The sequence below is a fragment of the Fukomys damarensis genome, unplaced genomic scaffold, assembly GCF_012274545.1.
Source record: "Fukomys damarensis isolate Sample0158 unplaced genomic scaffold, DMR_v1.0_HiC HiC_scaffold_16, whole genome shotgun sequence".
Taxonomy (NCBI): domain Eukaryota; kingdom Metazoa; phylum Chordata; class Mammalia; order Rodentia; family Bathyergidae; genus Fukomys; species Fukomys damarensis.
The window spans coordinates 30,477,713-30,497,378 of record NW_022900928.1 but is presented as its reverse complement, the minus strand read 5'-3'; the positions used below and the strand labels follow the sequence as shown (position 1 = coordinate 30,497,378).

General features: G+C 36.4%; 1 protein-coding gene across 1 annotated transcript in view; it reads left to right on the top strand.

Moving 5' to 3' along the window:
• Positions 1-19,666, top strand: part of Gdpd4 (glycerophosphodiester phosphodiesterase domain containing 4) — a 101,799-nt gene that overhangs the window by 18,990 nt on the left and 63,143 nt on the right. Inside the window, exons 2-4 of the mRNA XM_033764239.1 lie at positions 304-497; positions 5,445-5,548; positions 17,270-17,363. Of these exons, the coding sequence (XP_033620130.1) occupies positions 318-497; positions 5,445-5,548; positions 17,270-17,363 (378 nt within the window). The 5' untranslated portion in view covers positions 304-317. The remainder of the gene's footprint in view (positions 1-303; positions 498-5,444; positions 5,549-17,269; positions 17,364-19,666) is intronic.

Here is a 19,666-nt window from a genome sequence, read left to right as displayed (position 1 = left end):
TCATTGAATTTGATGCTTTTAGCATCTATGAATTGGCTAGGATAGGAATACAGTTCCATTTTGGAGATGAGAAAACTAAAACTGGAATGGTGCAATAACTGTAAGAAAAAAACACTCAAGAAGTTAGTACAAAAGGTAAGGTGGAGCTTTGATTTATGTTTTGCCCTAAATCCAGTATATTATTGCTTATTGTAAATGGGTTTTATTCTTTATCTATCTTTAATAGGATTTTCTGTAGGATGGTGGGGTAGGATATATCAACAGGAGTTATAATAGATCTGATTGCTTTATGTGTCCTTCCAGCAAAAGGGTGAATCATGCCTAGAAAGGTCAGCAGGATTGAATCCAGAAGAAAAGAGGAAGAAAATCGCAATCCACAGATTGCACGCATCTTCAGTTACAAGTGCTATATCACCTTCCTTACTGGCTGTTACAGTTGCCACTGGAAATTCAGACGATGGGAAAAAACTAAACTTGGATCCTGTTGCTGCACTCGGGTACGGAGAGATGGCAAGGAGCTGGGTCACATTTCTCAGATGTGGGGAGATGGGCTGGACCCTGGCCATCACAAAGGGCTTATTACAGTTGTCTAGGACTGGGACTGCTCAGGCTCCAGTTCTTCCATGAAATTTCTATGCCAATTCTGGAGCCAGAGTTAAATTTACTGAAACGTGTATTAGCTGTATTCTTTTTCTTTAACTTTTACTATTTTAATATTATGTTATTTTATGGTGTTGGTGATCAAACTCAGGACCTCATACATGCCAGCAAAGCACTATGTCACTGACCTATGTCCCCAATCCCTCACTTTTATTCTTTACTTTTCCAATTCCATATTATGTCTTTTATGTTATTCATTCACTTTTACATTTACTCACCAAGTGGACCTTAAAGAAAACGTGAGGTTTGGGCACAATTAGTTATTTTTGGCTAGGGATTGCAGGCATGCATGAATCTTTAATTCTCTTTTCTCTGTGAGTTCCAAGTGAAAATTTGCTCATGAGAAAAAAGAAAACAAAACAGCAAGTGGGAAACAAGGAGCTCCTTTGTTATTGGTCAAGCTAGTGCTAAATATTTCCTAATGAAGAGCTCTAGTAAGGCCAAATGGTGGCATGTGTCCTAGCCTCATGGAAGGCCTCTTTCTTTCTCTAAGCCATGTACTAGGACTCTCTGGTGGGCTCTCTGGTATAAGATATCAACTGATGAGTACACTGGAGGGCCAAAATTTTTTTACCTTCACTTGATTATAAATATGGTTCCACTAGGGTCCAAGAATCAACTCATTGGATTTCTAACTTCTTATCCCTTGCAGGAGGAGCCTAAGGAAAGAGACCATAAATGCAAGGTGTTGTGGCTTATATCTAGATGTCTTCCCAAAGCCTCTTGTGGTCATATGTAGGACTTTTTGGAGATGGCTGGATCTAGGGCGTGTGATGGTGGGATTAAGGATATGATGCTGAGATTGATTCATGGTGTATGCTAGGACTATGGGTGTCCCATCCTGGATGTGAGTGCTACTTTACTCACATGTGAGTGTCCAGTAGCCTGGACAGAACATAAGGGCCAGAAAGAGGGCTATTGTTGTTGCTTGCTGCTTCCTTGCTACTTTGCTGCCTTCCTGCCTTCTACCTGCCATGAACTGTTTCTCTTCTGCAATGCCCTTCTGCCATGCTACTCTGCCTTGAAGTCAGCCAATTATGGACTGAAGCCTTTAAACATTGGGAGCCAAAATAATAAATCTTTCCTCTTTTAACTTTGGGTGTTGGGTATTTTGTCTCAGAAATGAGAAAAGTAACAAAGACAGGAAGATTTTCTGGAGAAGACAGATTTATTCTTCTTTCTCTTGTATCTCTCATGTCTAGATACTCGGTGTCTAAACTAGTCAGTCACAGGGGATAACAGAGGTATTTCAGGCATGGTTCTTGCTCTTATGGAATTCACATTCTACTGGGATGGTCAAGTACACACACAACCTCATTGCAGTGAGAGAAGTGCTTTAATTGTATGTACACACACACATAGAGGTAGTTAAGGAAGGGTCTAAAGGTAACTATTTAGAAGGGGAAGGTAATACAAATTTGATAGGTGTATAATTGTAGATGATAGAAGAAATGGTACTGGAGGAAGAGTCAAAGTGCATGATGAGTTTGGAGAGTTGCAGGTTTATTTTGGTTGAAGTAGAAATGCATGATGGTAAATGAAGTTAGAGATGGAGATGAGTCAAATGTTACATGGTTTTAAGAACTGACTTTTGCCACACAGAAAATAAAGAATACCTAAAGAGGGCTGGTGATGTAACCCAGTGGTAGAGTGTGAACTTAGCATGCATGAGGTCCTGGGTTTGGTGGCCAGCACCAGAGAAGGGGTATCTAAAGATTTTAACCTGGTGATATGGTCTGAGGTATGTTTTGCAGTGATTATTTGATTGTGTGGTGGATGTATTAGTATATACAAAACAAGTGCAGGAAGGCCTCTGCCTCTTTACCTTCAAAGATAAAACAATAACAGTATTCTTATAAGTAATATTGGTGGCCTGAACTGGAGTAATGATGATAAATATGGAAAAAAGTTGATAGATTCAACAGATCTTTATTACTTAGATGTGAGGTGGAAAGTTACATAAATGGTATAAAGAAGAGCATAGAGGGAACAATAAAGGGAGGTTCCATAGGAAAAATAACATTTAAAGTAGTGGGATATAATGGAAAAATCCCTGAATCATGGCCTAGGAGTATGTATGGATTCTAATTATGACTGTGAACTTGGGCTGGTTATAGAACCTCTCTCTATAGTGAGGGAATTGAATTAGATAACTCTTAGGGTCCCTAGATAATTTTCAAGTTTCCTCTATGGTTAGGGGAAGGAGTATAGCATATAACTAAGCACCAATAAGATATTGTGTCCTAGGGGAAGACTACACAGATTCAATTTATTGCTTACTACTGACTGTTTCCAAATTAGAAACCCACCACTGTGAGATCTTGGGCAAGTTACCTATCATCTTCAGAGTCCTCATTAAAATAATTAAAATAATAACAATAGGATCAACTATGGTTGTTAAGAGAACAGAAGAAGTAATTTGTGGAAAAAACTTTGAATTTTTCTTGGCACACAATTACTACTCACGAAATGTTATTATCATAGCTGTTCTTAGAGTCATTGACTTTGTGGAAGTGACTTATAGAAATGATAGCACAGGGGATTTTGGGTGAAGGGAATAAGATAGGGAAAAGTCCAGAGGTAGAGAAGCACAATGATATGTTGAGGGAGAAATGAATTTCCAGTGTTGACTTTAGGGATATGTAAGGGAATAAATAATAAGTAGTAGGTTTGGAAAGGCTTGGTCAAATTATAAAGCATCTTTATGCCAGAATAAAATATTTGAACTTTATTGAATAAACATTTGGGAGCCTTTGGATATTTTCCAACCAGCATGGTAAAAATGAGAGTAAGAAAATGGAAATTGATTTATTTAACAAAAATGTATTAAACAATATATGCTACTCTGACTGAGACAGCATAAGCCCTGGACCTTGAAAAATGACTTAGGTAATAAACAATAAATGAAGAAAATGCTTTCAGGTAGTAATAAGAGCTTTTAAGATTAAAATAGAGTAGGAAAATATATTAGCAACTTGATATAGGAAGAGAGGACCTCTTTGAAAATGTGTCCTTTGATCTATCTCCTAAATGAAGAGATAGAGCCAGCCTTATGTACACCTAGGGGCAAAAGTATTCCAAGCAGAGGAACTAGTAAGTACAAAGCTCCTGATGTGAGAACATATTTGGTTAGTTTTAGAAACAGAAAGGTGGCCAGGGTGGCTGGACTCCAGAAATCGAGCATAAAATAGAAGGGTGAGGGCAGGGATTTAGTTCAGTGGTGCCGCCACCTGCGCTGCAAGTGCAAGGTCCGAGTTTGATCCTCCGTACCAAAATAAGTAAGTAAGTAAATAACTAAATAAATAAATAGGATGGGGATAAGGTGGGAAAGGGAAGGGGCTCATGGTGTAGGAGTGTGGGCTGTGGAGGAAGTCTGGGTAACATTTTAACACAATAGGAAGCTCTGGAAGGTTTTTGAGCAGGAGAGTGACATGATCTGTTATTAAAATTCCACCCAAGTTTCATGTAAAGAATATGTATAAGACTTGAGTCATCTGTGCTCTTTACCCTTCTACACTCAGAGGATGGTAGTTTGCTGCCTGGATATGCATAGGACCCCTTACAGCTTTTTAGAATGCCCTTTTTATGCTTTTAATTTAATTTAATTTAATTTTTATTCTTATGCCTTATAATAAACTCATAGTTTAGATAGACAGGGATTATTCTTTCTGTTTTCAACACACTAAAATGGTATCCAAAGAGGTAAGATTTTTTACTTGTGTGATCAGAATCACTTAAGATTATGAATCAAATAGCAACCCACATCTAATCTTCTCGGGAAGTGTTTGGCAACATGTGGCGTGGTGGCTTTGGGATAATGATTTTCAGTGTTGGGGGCTGCCTTCAAGGCTCAGTTTGAATACCTCACCCATAAAGAGGTCCACCATGATGGCTTTGAGCTAAGACATCCTGGTTCCAACCTGCCCCTGCTACTCCTTGGCTGTATGATCTTAAGCCAAATACATATCTTTCTCAGTTTTTTTCTGCAAAATAAGGTTAACAATACCTAATTCTGTTCTTCTAATGAGAAATAAATCAAATGAAGATTGCTTGTTAAGTCCCTAACATTGTATTATTAAATAGTTACTCCAAAAAGTATTTTCCCCCTAACTGTGCTTCCTCATTGTTCTCCCAAGTGGGTATATAAGTGACCAAATACAGTAATAAATGTTGAATGAATGAATTACTTAAGGAATGGATCAGGAAAACACATTTGGTAGAGGGAAAAGTGGAGGAATTCAACAGATGACTGTTCAGTGCCAACTACATTTAAGAAACTGGTAGAGCCAGACATGGTGGCACTCATTGTGAGCCCAGCTACTCAGGAGGCCGAGAGAGGAGTATTACAAATTTGAGGCCAGCCCGGGTAATTTAGTGAGACCCTATCTCAAAATAATACTTTAATAAAGCACTGGGGATATGTGAAGTTCAGTGATAGTGCTTGCCTAGCATTCCCTGGGATCAAGCCACCAAAGGAAGAAAGAAAAATCAAACAAAACAAAAGCAGTGCTAGGTATTGGCCATAGTGAGATGTTAGAAAAGTTTCTTTTCCTTAATCAAGAAATAGCATGGCATCAGATACAAGCAAACACATAATTACAGGTCAATGTAATGAATGCTGTAAATATTAAAAATAGGTATATACAGCATTCAGTAGGGGTAGAAACGAGAGATTATTCCACTTATGTCGCTGCAAGTGTGCTGACCTTTGGAAATGTATACAGAAGTTACTGAGGTAGTATGGATAAAGAGAGATAAGTTAGATGAATTCTTTCTCTTCCCAGAGAGAACAATGCTTTTGTGTGTTCCTGGTGGTTGCATTTATCTTCTCTGTGATCATGCTCTTCACATGGATAGAAACCTCCAATGAATACTTTGGCTTTGACTGGTGAGTTTCACTTTTTATACTTTATTATGTAAGGTCTCTTTGGTCTGATGACCACCTGGGCTGTACCTTAAATTGAATAGATCTGGTAGCACGGGAGGGAGGGTGGATCTGTACCTTAAGTACAAACCCTGTAGCAGTATGGTGTTATGTGATCAAACTTAGTATTTCCATTTATATACATCTTCCATCTTCTGTGTTTGAGACTAGTAAGATGTTGGAATTTGTGTAACCAAGTCATACTATCCATGTTACGTATCAGAGCCCTGCTGTGGGATGATACTCCTAAATAATCAGATTAAAACACTGAAGGTAACAGAAATTAATTATTTCCTATTTTCTGATAGATACCAGAACTTCTAAATTCTCAATTCTTCAAGTAAATTGTCACAAAGTTTAATTCACATTTTTGAAAAATATAATGACTCAGTGAAGTTATGAATTATTCTAAATTTTGTTTTGTGGAGAAAGGATTTTAAAGTTCAAAAATTCATTATATAACACATCTATCCAAATTTTTTTATAAGTGTTGGCATTGATTGGCATAAAGTGGCTGCCAATAAAATGTATCTCGGCTGTATTACATATGGTGTCATTGCATAACGCTACACAGCCTGAGCCTTTCTAATTATTTCATTTTTACCTCTCTTTTCACTTTTTAAAATTGGCTATACAGATTAATGAGTTTTATTTTGGCAAATTTGTCCATGTACATAACATATTTTGATCATTTTCACAACACCCCCATTTTCCTTGACTCGCCTTCCCAAGTTTCACATTTTCGGGGGGGGGTTAATGAATATATTTTTCATATCCATCTACCATTACCCCATCCTTATACCTCATTCCTCTTATTAACTTCCTCTTGTTTAATAATAGTCTCTTTTCTCCTTTCTGGTCATTTTTTAAGAGTCCACATATTAAGGGAAATGTGATATTTGTCTTTCTGAGTCTGGCTTCTTTTGCTCAATATATGGTCTGTAGATCCATCCATTTTTCTTCAAGTAAGAATTTCATTCTTCCTTGTGGCTGAATAATACTCCATTGTATATATATATGTATACCACATTTTCTTTATCCATTTATCTGTTGATGAGCACTTGGGCTGGTTTCATATCTTGGCTATTGTGAATTGTGCCACAGTAAATGCAGTTATGTTATATGTCATCTCTATAGTGTGCTGACTTTAAACTGCTTCAGAGTGGTATACCATGGGCAGTATATCGTTGGATCAGAGGGTAGCTCTATTTTTAGTTTTTTGGGAAACTTTCATACTGATTTCTACAGTGGCTCTACTAATTAACATCCCTTTCCCTGCTACATCCTCACCAATATTTATTGTGTTTTGTCATTGGTTGATTTCATGATAGCAGCCATTCTTTCTAGGGTGAGGTGGAATCTTGGAGTTGTTTTCATTTGCTTCTCTCGAATGACCAGTGATGCTGAACATTCCTTTTTTTTTAATGTTTATTCTTTATTTCTACATCTTTGTCTGAGAAATATCTTTTCATTTCAGATGGCCATTTGTGGATTGGGTCTTTAAATTTGGGAGGTCTGATTTTTTTTAAGTTCTTTATATATTCTAGATAGTAGGCCTTTGTCTGAGGAAGAGCTGATAAAAAAATTTTCCCACACTTTGGGTTGTCTCTTTTTTTTAATTGAATTTATTGGTACATTCTGGGTAGATAGTACAGTTTGGGTTGTCTCTTCACACTCTTACTGGTTTCTCTTGCTGTGCAGAAGCTTGTTAATAAGAAGAGAACCAATTGTTGATTGTTTGTGCTAGTTCAAGGGCAACTGAGGTTTTGTTCATAAAATCTTTTCCTACACCAATGTCTTCAAGAGTTCTATCTAACCTCTCTTCCAGCTGGTTTAGTGTTTCTGTTTTAATGTTTACATCTTTAATCCATCTTGATTTTAGTTTAGTGCATGGTGAGAGATAATAGGTCCTGTTTTAATCTTTGGCATGTTGAAACCCAATTTTTCCAGCACCATTTATTAAAGAGGGTATCTATCTTTCCTCCAGTGAGGGTGTTTGGCTCCTTTGTCAAGATGAGGTGGCTGAGTGTGTCTGGAGTTGTTTCTGCATCTTCTAATCTGTTCCACTGGTTCTCATATCTGTTTCTTTGTCAGTACCATGTTATTTTTATCACAGTAGCTTTGTAGTATGGTTTTAAGTTGGGCATTGTGATACCCTCTGCCATGTCTTTATTGCCTAGAATTGCTTTTGCTATTCTAGTTCTCTTCATGTTCCAAATGAGTGTTTGGATTGTTTTCTCAAGGCTGGAGAAACTGAAAGTATAAATAAGGATTAAAAGGTATAATAGATAATGTGAAATAGGAAGAAAAGGGCAAAGGGGAAGGGGAAAGGGGAAAGGTAATGGAAAAGAAATATGGGAATGGAATTACCATGAGAAAAAGAAAAAATGGAAAAAACAAAGTCTTTGTAGATAGGGAGGGTGGAGGGGTTGAAGGGAGGACAGGAGAATGGGGAAAAAATAAGAACCAAGATGGATTATATAAAGGTGCAAATATCCAATGATGAATGTCATTACATTGTATACCTTAAATGTACCAATAAAATTAATTTAAAAATAAATAAAAAAATAAAATATTTATTTTGGTTTTTTGTATCTTGATAGGCATTCTGACTGGGCTGAAATGGAATCTCACTGTTAGTTTTGATTTGCATTTTCCTATGGCTCAAGTAGTTAAATAGTTTTTCATATATTTGTTGACCATTTGTACTTTTTCTTTTGAGGTATGTCAGTTCAATTTAATTTGCCCATTTATTTATTGGACTATTTGAGTTTTTAGTGTTGTTTTTAAATTCATCATATATTCTAGATATTAATCTTCTGTCACAAGAGCAGCTGGTAAGATTTTCTCCCCCTGTGTAAGCCATGTCTTCTCTCTGCTAGCTGTTTTCCTTGCTGTACAGAAACTGTTTAATATGATGTAGTTAGTCCCATTTGTTGATTTCTTGGGCTAGTGAAGTCCTATTTACAAAATCATTGCCTGTGCCTATGGCTTCAAGTGTCTCCCATATGTTTTTATCAGTTTCAAAGTTTCAGGTTTTATATGTAGGTCTATGATCCATTTTGAATCAAATTTTGTACAAGTTGAGAGATAGTCATCTAGTTTCAATCTTCTGCAAGTAGATATCCAATTTTTCCAGCATCATTTGTTAAAGAGGCTGTCTTTTCATTGACATGTATTTCTCCAGAATTAGATAGCAGTGGTTGCATAGGTTTATTTCAGTGCTTTCTGTTCTATTCAAATTGATCTATGTGTTTATTTTTATGTTCCTGCTGTGCTGGTTTTATTACTATGGCTTTGTAGTATAATTTGAAATTAAATATTATGATGCCCCCAACCTTGGTCTTTTTGCTTAAAATTGCTTTGGCTATTCTGGCTATTTTGTATTTTGAATTCAGGATTGTTTTTTCTACTTTTGTGAAGAATGTCATTGGCATTATGATGGTTGTTGCATTAACTGCGTAGATCACTTTTGATAATATGACCATATTGACAGTATTAAATTTTGCTATTTGTTAGTGTTGAGGTTTTCATTGTAGTGGTCTTCTACTTCCTTGGTTAGACAATCCCTAGGTATTTTTCCTTTGGTACATGAGGTTGAACCCAGGACCTTGTGCATGCTAGTGTTAGTACTCTACAACTAAGCTACCCTGATGTTCTTGCTAGATATTTTTTCTGAAGTTATTGTGAGTAGAATTGTTTTCTGTTTGTTTTCTTAGCTAGTCTATTATTGGCATATAGGAAAGCTATTGATTTTTTTTCATGTTGATTTGTATCCTGTTCCATTGCTGAATTCACAATCATCTCTAAAAGCCTTTTGGTAGATCTTTTGGTAGATTTTCTAAGTATAGGATCATATCATCTACAAAGAAAGATAATTTGACTTCTTCCTTTCCTATTTGTATCTCTTGAAATATTTTTTCTTGCTTAGATGTTCTAGCTAAAATTTCAAGAACTATATTAAGTAAGAGGGGTGAGAATGGATATCCTTGTCTTTTTCCTTATTTTTCCCTCCTTTTTAGTTGGAAAGTATACCTCATTTTCTATACTATCCATTCTTGCTATCTTTTTTTGCATTCTTTGGAAATTACAATATATTATTTGACTCATCAAACTCTAATATTAATGTATTAACTTTTTCCCTGGATAATACCTCATTTACCTCCTTCTGACTTGTAAACAATTATCATCATATATCTTAATCTTATATATTTTAAGCCATATATGACATTATTATTGTTGTTTTGCATAGCTAATATGCATTTAGATTGACCTAAGTGAGTGGTGGCGAACCTATGGTACCTGCGCCATAGCCAGCTGTTTGATACTGAAAGCTCTAAAAGGTTCACCATCACTGACTAAGGATTTACACTTTTTTGATGATTTTTATTTCATTGTACATCTCTAATCTTTCATCTAGGATCATTTTTTGCATAAAATATACCCCCTAGAATATCCTTTGATGAGAATCTGTCCTTGAGAATTTCTTTGTTTATATTTTTATGACAGTGGCTTCATTGCATCTTTATCCTTGAAGGGTATTTTAGATGGGCAGAGAATTCTACCCATCTAAGTTTTGTTTTTCTTTTAGCACTTTGAATTTCTTATTCTAATATCTTCTTGGTTTTTTTCTGTTGAAAAGTTTGCTGTCAGTCTATTTTTTGTTTTCTTGAAGGTAATATGTCTTTTTATCTTTCTGCTTTAAATTTTTCTTTGTACTTGGTTTTCAGTAATTTTATTATGACACCCATGGATGTGTTTTTCTTTTCTTTTCTTGTTTTTTTTTTTGGTACCGGGGATTGAACTTGGGTCCTTGTGCTTGCAAGGCAGGCCACCGAACCACTGAGCTAAATCCCCAGCCCCTGGTTTTCTTTATTTTTATTATGCTTAAAGTTCTTAAGTCTGTGGTTTTCTGTGTCTTTTTTGTTGTCAATTTACCTAAGCAATATCTTCATTTCTCTTCCTGGCATGGTTGCAATTTCAAGACAAATTGGCCCAAAACTTAGGAAGCAGAAATGAGACAGCAACTTTGCAGGTTGAAGGGCAATAAGCTGGCAGCACACATACATTATTTCTGATCTACAAATTTACTTGTAGTTGTGAGAACCACCTGGATCTGCAACTCCCCCAACTTCCACCAATCTCTTACCCTGTTGAGTCTTGAACCAAGTTTTTATTCAACTTCGTGGCAAAGAGTGCTAGATTCTATATGTTGCCTATGCCATTAAGGCTAGAGGTGACAAAGGTCAGTTGCAAGTTGAATTTGTCTTTGTGAGTTTCAGTTCATCTGTGGAGATTTTACTTTGTCCTTGCTCTTTTTACTTCATGTCCAACTTTTCTTCCTTAATCACAGCCTGACTAACATATAGTCATTTAAGGCCCAATACCAGATGTAGGGGAGACAACCTCTTGCACAGATTTTTCTGTAAGTTCCTATAATTTTATAAAAGTGAATCCTTGCAGTAGATCTCTTATTCTGTATCACTCATAGTAGTTCTGCTCTGATCAAACCATTAGATGCCGGGGATTTAGCTCAGTGGTTTAGTGGCCTGCCTTGGAAGCACAAGGACCCAAGTTCAATCCCTGGTACCTAAAAAAAAAAAAAAAAATCAAACCCTTAGAGGTACAGTTATTGAGGTTTTTTTGTTTTGGAAGTTTTAATGCATTTTGAAAATTTATTTTAAATTGTAGTACAATACATGTAACATTAAATTTACCATCTCAGTATTTAATTGTACACTTGAGTGGTTAAGTACTTATACATTATTTGTAACAAATACCATCCAATTGTAGAAATCTTTTCATTTTGCAGAATCAAAAGTGAAATTCTTCATCCATTGAAAAATTACCCACCCCTCCCCCAAATGCCTGGCAACCATCACTTTTCCTCTCTCTCCCATTCTCCCCTCCCCTTCCTTTCTTCCCTCCTTTTATAGCTTTAATGGTAAACATCTCTTCATATTGGCCATTGGTATATTTTCTTTGGAGAAATGCCTATAAGTCCTTTGCTCATTTTTAATTGAGTTATTTGTTTTATTGTGAGATACAATAATTTAACAGTTCTAGAGGAATAGAACCTTAAGTTGATTCTTCATTATCTAGTTCTCTGATTTGATTACACTTAAGATTTAAAGGGCCTATTTCCAGTGGTAAAGGAGACAGTGGTTGTTTGTAGCTTGCAGTGGTAAAATATTTACTCATCACTTATAGGTACCTGTGATCAAGTACATATGGAAGCTAAGGCTTTGAATGACAAGCAATTGGCTCCATAGAACACTTTCATGAAATAAGCTTATAATGACTACTTTCAGTAGTAGAGGGACTGCACTCAGAAGTCTTGCCATCAAACCAAGCTCTCTGAATTCACTGGGATTGGTGGGATTCCTGGGGTATAGGGACCAAGATGAGCATGGTTATCATAATGTTCGTCAGAGCTGATACAACAGTAAGGATGATCTGACTGAGAAGACATTTGACATTGGCTCACTGATTACAGTGCCCCTAAAACTGAACTAGATAAGCAGCCTACTAAAATCACGCTTAGATTTTATCTGTAGAGAATCTTGTTCTCATAAAGAAAAGTCTGAATTGAATCACCACAATACAGAGTGTGTCCCCTCAACAAATTCCTAGACAGACTCAAAAGCTCTTAATGAAGGGAAAACTTTGTAAAAGGTTCCAGCTACATGGCCAAAAGTGTTTGCTTTCATTTTTCCATCTAGTTATTTCCAAGTAACCTCTGGCCATTTACAAGAATGGGTATACATTGAGGAAGAATTTGGGAAATTGCTGGACACTTGACTCGGAACTGATACACAATTCTGGGAGATCCTAAAACACCACCGTGGCTCATCAGTCAGACCAGGCACTTTTGGATATTGGGTGATCAGTGGAGTCTTGGTCTCGGGCTTGTCTTCACAGTGAGCTTTATTGGTGCCCAAACCCATCTTATTATTAATTCTCTATTTCTGAAATGCAAAGTTATGTAAACATACATACTCAGTAGCAGGGAGAATCCCTACGGGAGTGTCCCATCACCAAATAGAGGTAGTATATATAAAAGTGAGCTCCAGGAGGTTCTAAAGCAACAAATAAGTTACATAGGTAATTTTTCATTGCTGACTTAGAAATTACCACAAATTTAGCACCCTTAAACAATACCCATGTATTATCTCACAGTTGTTTATGTCAGAAGTGAGGCATACTCAGTTGGATTCTCTGCTTAGGATCACCAAAGGCTGAAATCAAGGTGCAGACTAGCTTGAGCTTCTCCTTGGAAGTTCTGAGTTACAGTCCACATCCAGATTCATTCAGTTCTCATCAGAACTGAGTTCTTTGTGGTTGTAAGACTAAAGTTCCTCTTTCTGTAGCTATTGTCAGCTGGGGATTATTTTCATCTTCTAGAATCTAATGTTTGTTTTTCAGTTTGAGGCCTATTTCATCTTCAAACTAGAAGTTATGTGTAAAGTTCTTTACATACTTCAGATTTCTCATTTCCCTTCTATCACTATTCTCTGCCTTTCTATTCTGATTTTTAAGAGCTTATTTGATTACACTGGGCTCACCCACATAGTCCAAGGTTAGCTTTCTCTTTTAAAATTACCTGATAAGGAAAAAAACCTTTGACAAAGTCCAACATCCATTTATGATAAAAACCATGAAGAAAATAGAGTTAGAAGGATTTTTGTCTCAGTCTGATAAAAGCCATTTGTCTAATGTTATATTAAATTGGGGAAAACCTGAAAGCTTTCTCTCTAAAGTTAGAAACAAGACAAGGACATCCACTATTACCTCTCCTTTTGAATACAGTACTTGAAACATTAGTCAGAACAGTCAGGCAGAATAAATAAACAAAAGGGAAATATATAGGAAAGGAAGAAGTTAAATTATCATTATTTGCAGATGACATGATCCTCTACAAAGAAGACCCACAAAAATTCCACCGAAAGACTCCTAGAATTAATGACCAAATTCAGAAGCGTTATGGCTCGTATTTAGACATTCCCTCAAAGCCTCATGCAGTCAGTCACAGGTAGGGCTTTTTTAGCATTACAGCACTTAGAAAAAGGTGATCAAAGAGGGTATCAGAAAATGAAAAGATACCTACTGTTCTTGGATAGGCAGAACCAATATTGTTAAAATGGCTATATTTTCAAAACTGATATGCAGATGTAGTGGAATTCCAGTCAAAATACCAGTAGCATTTCTCCAGAACTAGCAAAAACAATCCTAAAATAAAAATGTATCAAAGATCTAAATGGGAAGACAGAAACAATCTGCTGGAAGATAAAATAGGTAAAACTCTTGAAGACATAGGCATAGGTAAGAACTTTCTGAACTGAAACCCAAATGCACAAAAAAATAACACCAGGAATCAACAAATGGGATTGTACCAGATTAATAGTTCTGCACAGCAATGGAAATAACTAACAGAGTAATCAGACAACATGAACAATGAGAAAATGTTTTTCCAGTTATTCTTCAGTGGACTAATACCTAGAATATATAAAAAACTAAAAAAATGTAGAACCCCCAAATAAAAAAAATCAAATTAAAAATGAGCAACTGATATGAATAGACCCCTCTCAGAAGAAGTATCAAATGGCCCAAGGTCACGTGAAAAATTGTTCAGCATCTCTGGCCATTGAAAATGCAAATTAAAACAACACTGAGATATCATCTTACTGCAGAAAGAGTGGCTATCATAAAAAAATCAAGTAACAAAAATAGTGAGGTTGCAGGGAAAAAGGGAACCCTCTACACTGATGGTGGCAGCATAAATTGGTACAACTACTATGGAAATCAGTGTGGAGAGTCCTCAGAAAAGTAAAAATAGAAATTCTGTTGGGAGATGGAGAGAGTGGGATGATGGAAAAGGGGAAGAAGTTGAGAGTTAAGATGTGTTATCTATTTGTACCAACTCCTCACAAGGACTATAATCATCATGTACTGCAAACGTACTAATAAAAGATAAAGATAAAAAATATGTAAATCCAGAGACACAGCTTGGTACATGAGGTGAATTTTTTTGGAAGCAGCAGCTGACATACAGGAAACATAAAGAATGAAACTCAATCAAAGTAGATAGAATTTCCAGCTTGGAGATACAGCTCTGTATAGAGCCCTGTCATGAGGCCCTGGATTAAATCCTCACCAGTGGGAAAAGAAAAAGAAAAAAGCTACTTGCTAATATCTCTAGTTATCTGTCAGAAATCCTCCTCAGAGTGGATATAAAGTAATTCAAGGTCTCAAATAACTTACACAAGTTTTTTTTCCCACTACTGGGCATTGAATGCAGGCCTGTTACACTGAGCTACAGCCTCCACACTTTTTTTTATTTTTTATTTTGAGTCAAGGTCTCACTAAGTCACTCAGTTGCCCAGACTAGGCTTGAATTATGATCTGTGTGCATCTGCTTCGCAGAGTGTGGGGATTATAGGCATGTGCCACCACACCAAGCACAATTTAAAAATATACAATGTCTAACACTTAAGCAAAGATAAATTCTATTAGTGCTAGAAGTAATGTATAGCAAGAAAGATATTAGCAACTCTAGATAACTGATAGCAAATGTAAATAACTGAGGCATCAGATGTAGACTTATAAATAATTATCCTTAACATGTTCAGACTAGGACAAAATTAAGATTTTCTCTTGTAAAGGGTATCAAAGCCAGAAACATTGTATATTCTTGTAGTCCCAGATACTTGGTAGGCTGAAGCAGAAGAGTTGTGAGTTCAAGGACAGCCTGAACAACATGGCAACTCCTGTCTCAAAAATAAATAAATACAAATACAAATAAAAATGGGAACAATTAAAATTCTAGGAAGGAAAACGCAGTAACAAAAAATTAAGAATTCAGTGAATGGATTTAGTTCTAGATAAGACTGAGTATAAAAGAATTTGTTAAACAAAAGATAGGTCAGAAAAATATCAAGAATGAAAGAGACATACTTTAAAGTCCATAAATATAGAGAAAAGGGTAAAGAACTTGAGGGTAAAGAGAAAATACAGTCTGAAAAGAAAAGATATAAAAAGGGTAATAGCAATATGTAAAGAAATAATAGCATTGGAGCCCAGAACAGACTGCAGCAGAGGGAGGGCAGATTGGAAACCATGAGAATAAACTAGAACTTGTGTCTATCACTGCCTCCAGACTTACTGATGGGGTCACCTGGGAGAGACTGGTGCCTTTCATCATTGATTTGCATACTTATCTGGCCCAGGGCCTGAAGAAGCTGAAGAAAATTTGTCAGGAGCAATGAGAATGTGGGCCCAAGGGTTGCTCCGTGTAGACTAAGCGAACCACCAAATACTGACATTGCATGAAGACCTCCCTAGTGGCTGGGGGCCGTCACCAGTATTTCTTTTATGCTTTTTTGTGTGACTAATCCTATCTCAATCAATCACATACTGGGATAAAATTCTGAGAAATGTAGTTTTTGCTCCACTAAACTTGACCCAATTAGTACATCACCCAGTCCTCTAATTGTCAGCCTGGTATCTATGCAAACTTCTATTAACCAATCCTTGCCTTCTATCTAACATGATGAAATTATCACTCATACAACTGAAAACACAACAACTCACTCCCCATGAAAGGACATAGCATTCCTTTATCACAAACTATGTGATGTTCATTCTTCTAACTTAAGATTGATAGTTATGTTCACATAACACATTTTCTTCATTGGTAGAAGAATGGGAGGTGTGTGTGTGTGTGTGTGTGTGTACATGCATGAACAGAATTCTGGCCCCTATGACTCTGTCCTCAAGTCACACTAGTGATGATGTTATATTACATGGGTGTGCATGTATTACTGTCATGTGATATCTTTACTATTTGGGGAAGATACACATAGAGAGAATAGCTGCATTGAATGTAATTTCTATGTTTAGTTTTCTGAGGCTTCTCCCCATTGATTTGCATAGTGGTTGTACCAGTTTACACACCCATCAACAATGTAGAAGCCTTCCTTCCCTGTCCCTGCCTCCCCTCCAATCACACCAGCATTTATTATTTGATTTTTGGATGACAGCCATTCTTTCTGAAGTAGGATATCCCAGTGTTGTTTTAATGTGCATTTCTCATATATGGACAGGAAACAATTTCTGTTACCTTCAAAGGAAAAGCATAAATTCTTTGACATGTAATACCTACACCAAAAATAACATTGTTACTCTTAACAAATTGTTAGCAATTTTTCTTTTCTATAGTACTTTAGGGACTGTTTTAAAGGACCCTGTTCTTTTACTCAGAACAGAGCAATTAATATGGAGTTATTGCTATTATGTAAGAAAATATATGTGCACATGGATAAGGAACCTGACAAAATAGAAATTATTAGTTTTGTTAAGGCAGTAAATTTATGGGATTATGTTTTGGTATTAAAGAATTTCTGTGTTGTATTTCAAACAGGGCATAATTTTTAAAGTCATGTTCTCAGTAACTTTTAAAAATCCTACCACTTATAGAGAGGACACTGATGAACCCAACTGCCTGTAGAACAAAGTTAAAACTCAAGAAATTATCTCCAATGCTTTTATAGATGTGTTCACAAAGTGCTTTTCTTATGTCCTTCCATTTTCTTATCCTTCTTCTCATCTGGTCTCTTCCCCATATTTGATGCAGATATTATTACTGATTTGTGCTGTGTTTTAAGGATTGAAACACTTTTTTTCCAGGGTCGTTTTTCTACTGACAGGATCCTGGTTCTTCTGGTCCATTCTGATGCTGAGTTTATTTGGGATACTGACTGTCTACACTTCATTGTTATTGGTGAGTAATGTTTCCGATTTCTCTTTTCCTGAATAGACCTGTGAGGTACCCTGACTGCGGAATAGTATCTAATGGGCTTTGGGAGCACCTAGAATCTGTGATCACTGTAGTCTTGATAGGATTGGGGTTTATGTCAACTACTTGTGTTTTATGCACAAGGTATAGGTGGCAAGGCAAAAGGCTTATGCTCTTAAAGGATATGTCTGACTGATTTGTCCTTTTGAAAGGGTGATAGAGCATCCTTTCTCTATTCACCTGTTTCATAGTCTGTCCAGTGATTCACTCAGTTTTGTCATTTTCATTACCCACAGCTTCACATCAGCAGTCTTTCTGGGCCCTACAAATAAAAACTATTCTACCATACACATATTAGTCAACTAGCCCAGGTGCAAGGTACAGCTTAGCAAAAGTCTTTTGGCAATAGTCTGACCCTGCTTCTATTGCCTGACTTGGTATGTAGTGCAGCATGGAAATTTATACCATGCAAGAAAAAAGCCTGTGGAAATGGGGAACTTAATGGGAAGATAACTTGAATAATTTAATAGTTTTTCTGCGCCCATTTACACATAGAGATTTTTTCTTTTTTGGTAGTAGGGACTGAACTTAGCACCTGGTGCTTGCAAGGCAGGCGTAGTACCACTGAACTAAATACCCGGCACTAAGATTTTTTCTAATTTCACTATTCTGTATCCCAACTGATTTCCTATTTGATACAAAACAACTAAACCCTATACCTATTGCCACTTGCATTAATTTTTTCTTTAAACAAAATTTATTGTTAATAAGTACATTGTGACAAGTACTAAATATATAGAAATCAGCAAAACATATATAATTTCTATTTTCATGCAGGGTACTCCATAGAGAAACATATGAGACAGAAAGTTTCAACTGTTCACTCACTGAGTGTTTCTAATCTAGTAGGCAACTAATTCATAGGCAAAAATAACTAACACAAATGGAGTATTATAATTGCCATTAGGGAGGTCTAACTGAAGTTATGCAGGAGTTCTGAGAAGAAACAGGATTAAATAAGATTTCTTAGAAGAGTAGGATCTTGAAGAGATGATGAATTTGGTAGTGTGAATAGGGAAGACTATTTCTGGGCTGAAGGTGTACATCATAAGAAAGTAGTAGCGAGACAGAAACATATGACATGTCTTGTTCACAGGGAGAGGTCAGTTCTCTTAGTGTGCAGGGCCTAATGAAGAATAATGGGGAACTATGTCTTGTGACAAATTTTGGAAGGCCTGGAAAGTAAGACTGAGACACTGGGCACAAATCAAGCTACTATTTAAGAAAGTCATTCTGGAAGTTGTGGTGTGGAGAGTGTCTAAAGGCAGAGAGCCCAATTAGGAACTTCTCTTTTTAGTAAGGAAAATGCAGAAGTATGTGCTCTAGGCCAAACTGTGGGCTGAATCGTATCACTCTCATACACAGTTAACACAAAATGCTATTGTTAGCTTCTAAGGTGAGAGTGAGCGCTAGTGTTTAATAAAGTAGTTGTATTTTAACAGATATTCTACTCTACCGTACCCCTTTTTGAATAAATGCAATCAGAATAGCTGTAAAAAGGAAAGGAGATCTCGGTTCTTTTCCAGCTTGGTCATTGTTATATTGCAGTCTTGGTCAAGTTGTATAACTCTTTTCTTAGTTTTCTCCTTTCTCAAATGAGAATGATCATAATGCTTAACAAAATGATATTTAATAGGGCTGAGTAAAGAACAAATGAAAATATGTACATGAAATTATTTTGTTAAAAAGGCAAGCCATGTCATTCAGCCTGTCATTAATATCCTAAGCATCAGAGGACTCTAGATTTCCACTTTCATCTTCATACTGATTTGATAACTGGCTAGACTTAGATTTAAATCTTAGATTTATCTTTCTTTCTTTTTTGGGGGGATAGGGTCACACTATGGAATTCAGATGGCCTCATACTTACAGTGATTTTCTTGCCTGAGCCTCTGAGTGCTGGGATTTCAGGCATGCACCACCATGCCCAGTTCAGATCTTAGATTTATTGAATGTATAGCAGTTAAATGACAGTTATGTCATCAATACTGTTTCCCTGGAAAAGAGCTTTTAAGTTACTCTTGGAAGGGCTGGCACCTGACCTTTATTCTCATGAAAGTGAGTCTACTGTAAGTAATACCAAAAATTAAGTCCATTACATGGAAAAGAAAGGGGTTGCTTTGAGATAGGATTTCGCTGTGTTGGCCAGACGGGCTTTGAACTTGTAATTCTTCTACCTCAATCCCTTGAATAGCTGAGGTTCGTGCAAATGCACCTGTCTCATTTAA